Source organism: Charadrius vociferus, unplaced genomic scaffold (genome assembly GCF_000708025.1).
Source record: "Charadrius vociferus isolate BGI_N301 unplaced genomic scaffold, ASM70802v2 scaffold2577, whole genome shotgun sequence".
NCBI lineage: Eukaryota > Metazoa > Chordata > Aves > Charadriiformes > Charadriidae > Charadrius > Charadrius vociferus.
In genome coordinates this window covers 723-4,022 of record NW_009649074.1, presented here as the reverse complement: position 1 = coordinate 4,022, position 3,300 = coordinate 723, and the positions used below count along the sequence as shown (strand labels likewise).

Below are 3,300 nucleotides of genomic sequence, written 5' to 3'. Positions count from 1 at the left end.
ACGGTCTCTCCCGGGACGCTGGTCCCCATCCCGGTGGTCCGTTCTCCATCGTGGTCCCTCCTCGTCCCCTCTTCTCCATCACGGTCCCTCCTGGGCCACCAATCTCCATCGTGGTCCCCCCTTCTCCACTACAGTGCCTCCTGGGCCACCATTCTCCAGCGTGATCCCCCCTTCTCTGTCATGGTCACTCCTGGGACGCAGCTCTCCATTGCGATTGTCCATCGTGGTCCCTTCTGGTCCCCTCTTCTCCGTCACAGTCTCTCCTGGGCCACCGTTGTCCATCACGGTCCCCCCTTCTCCACCGTGGTCCTTCCTGGGCCACCGTTCTCCATCGCGGTCCCTCCTGGTCCCCCCTTTCACCACCGTGGTCCCTCCCGGGACGCCGTCGGCCACCGTGGTCCCCCATTCTCCATCACAGTTCCTCCCGGGATCACGTTCTCCATCACGCTCCCCTGTTCTTCATCACGGGCACCTTCTCTCCATCGCGCTCCCTCCTGGAACGCTCTTCTCCATCGCGGTCCCTCCTGATTTCCCCCCCCCTCCCCTCCTTCTCCTCCACCGCGGTCCCTCCGGGGACACCGTTGTCCACCGCGGTACCCGTTGGCGGTTGCAGGTACGACAACATGGCCGAGCTCTTTGCGGTGGTGAAGACGTTGCAGGCTCTGGAGAAAGCCTACATCAAGGACTGCGTCTCTCCTAACGAGTAAGTCCTCGGCGCCGAGCGCGGCGATGCCATCGAGGTGCCACCGTCTCCCTCCTGGAGGGGACGAACCCGTCCCTGTCCCTCCCCAGGTACACGGCCGCCTGCTCCCGCCTCTTGGTCCAGTTCAAAGCCGCCCTCAAACAAGTACAGGGTTCCGACATCAGCTCCATCGACGACTTCTGCCGCAAATTCCGGGTGAGTCAAAAGCCGTGCCGGTCCCCTCGGTGCCGGCGTACACCGGGCGCCACGGTTTTTTGGGCGTCGGGGGTTTTGCGGGCGCTGCTGACGGCGATGTCTACCCCCTACCCCAACAGCTTGACTGCCCCTTGGCCATGGAGAGGATCAAGGAGGACCGGCCCATCACCATCAAGGACGACAAGGGCAACCTCAACCGTTGCATCGCCGATATCGTCTCCGTACGGTGCCGGGGCTCCGTTTCGGTAGTTTTGGTGGGGTGGGAACGGTCACGGTTGAACCGAACGCTCTTTTCTTTTTCGTAGCTCTTCATCACGGTGATGGACAAGCTGCGCCTGGAGATCCGCGCCATGGACGAGGTAGGACTCATCCCCGTGCCGCAGCAGCGCCGGGAAACTCCCCCCCCCTCCTCAAATTTTGGCAAATACCGGCGCGGTGTGGTTCACAACCCCCCCTAAATTCTCTCCCCAGATCCAGCCGGATCTACGGGAGCTGATGGAGACGATGAACCGCATGAGCCACCTACCCCCCGACTTCGAGGGCAGGCAGAAAGTCAACCAGTGGTGAGTACCGAGGCGCCGGCGTCGCTACCGGCACCGTTTTCGAAGCGCCGGTGATGCCACCACCTCCTTTTCCTCACCCCTTCTCCCAGGCTCCAGACGCTGAGCGGGATGTCGGCGTCGGATGAGCTGGACGATTCCCAAGTACGGCAGATGTTGTTCGATCTGGAATCCGCCTACAACGCCTTCAACCGCTTCCTCCACTCTTGAGCCATCCGGCGCGCGCCGGCACCGCCGTTCCCTCCCACTTCGAGCCTCCCAGTCCCCCTCCTGGTCCTTACTGGCGTTAAGAGAGACAATAAAACCTTTACCCGTCACCTACGGGCGACGCCGGGACCCCGAAAAGCACCAACCACGTTGATAAATACGGTGTGTAATGGCCGCGCCGGTTAAAACCGCGAGACGCCTGTGTCGCCGGTGCTTCAGAGGCTCTTACAGCCCAGGCTCCAGACGCTGAGCGGGATGTCAGCGTCGGATGAGCTGGACGATTCCCAAGTACGGCAGATGTTGTTCGATCTGGAATCCGCCTACAACGCCTTCAACCGCTTCCTCCACTCCTGAGCCATCCGGCACGCGCCGGCACCGCCGTTCCCTCCCACTTCGAGCCTCCCAGTCCCCCTCCTGGTCCTTACTGGCGTTAAGAGAGACAATAAAACCTTTACCCGTCACCTACGGGCGACGCCGGGACCCCGAAAAGCACCAACCACGTTGATAAATACGGTGTGTAATGACCGCGCCGGTTAAAACCGCGAGACGCCGGTGTCGCCGGTGCTTCAGAGGCTCTTACAGAAGAGCTTACGGTGGCGCGTGACGGCGCTCAGCACCGCGCCGGCGGCAGCGCGCCAAGCTTTGCCGGCGTCCCGAGGACACCCCCTCCATCCTCTGTGTCACCCCCAGATGTCCCCAAGGTCCTCTTGTCCCCCCACTTGGCCACCTCTTGTCCCCAGGGTGCCCTTTTCCATCCCCACCACGTCCCCGCACCGTGCTCCTGTGCCGGAGCCGGCGCAGATTCTCCATCAGAAGGCAGAGGGTGAGGAACCTGCTGCCAGGACACCCCCTCCATCCTCTGTGTCACCCCCAGATGTCCCCAAGGTCCTCTTGTCCCCCCACTTGGCCACCTCTTGTCCCCAGGGTGCCCTTTTCCATCCCCACCACGTCCCCGCACCGTGCTCCTGTGCCGGAGCCGGCGCAGATTCTCCATCAGAAGGCAGAGGGTGAGGAACCTGCTGCCAGGACACCCCCTCCATCCTCTGTGTCACCCCCAGATGTCCCCAAGGTCCTCTTGTCCCCCCACTTGGCCACCTCTTGTCCCCAGGGTGCCCTTTTCCATCCCCACCACGTCCCCGCACCGTGCTCCTGTGCCGGAGCCGGCGCAGATTCTCCATCAGAAGGCAGAGGGTGAGGAACCTGCTGCCAGGACACCCCCTCCATCCTCTGTGTCACCCCCAGATGTCCCCAAGGTCCTCTTGTCCCCCCACTTGGCCACCTCTTGTCCCCAGGGTGCCCTTTTCCATCCCCACCACGTCCCCGCACCGTGCTCCTGTGCCGGAGCCGGCGCAGATTCTCCATCAGAAGGCAGAGGGTGAGGAACCTGCTGCCAGGACACCCCCTCCATCCTCTGTGTCACCCCCAGATGTCCCCAAGGTCCTCTTGTCCCCCCACTTGGCCACCTCTTGTCCCCAGGGTGCCCTTTTCCATCCCCACCACGTCCCCGCACCGTGCTCCTGTGCCGGAGCCGGCGCAGATTCTCCATCAGAAGGCAGAGGGTGAGGAACCTGCTGCCAGGACACCCCCTCCATCCTCTGTGTCACCCCCAAATGTCCCCAAGGTCCTCTTGTCCCC

The 3,300-nt window shown here is 63.0% G+C and overlaps 1 protein-coding gene across 1 annotated transcript; it reads left to right on the top strand.

The window, feature by feature from the left end:
- Positions 1 to 613: 613 nt before the first annotated feature.
- On the top strand, positions 614 to 1,668 carry VPS28 (vacuolar protein sorting 28 homolog (S. cerevisiae); the record flags this gene model as incomplete). The annotated part of the gene is made up of 6 exons (XM_009888165.1): positions 614 to 703; positions 793 to 898; positions 1,018 to 1,119; positions 1,204 to 1,257; positions 1,370 to 1,461; positions 1,551 to 1,668. Coding segments are annotated over 6 exons (562 nt in total), but the record flags the coding sequence as incomplete, so codon positions are not given.
- Between the last annotated feature and the right edge of the window lie 1,632 nt (positions 1,669 to 3,300).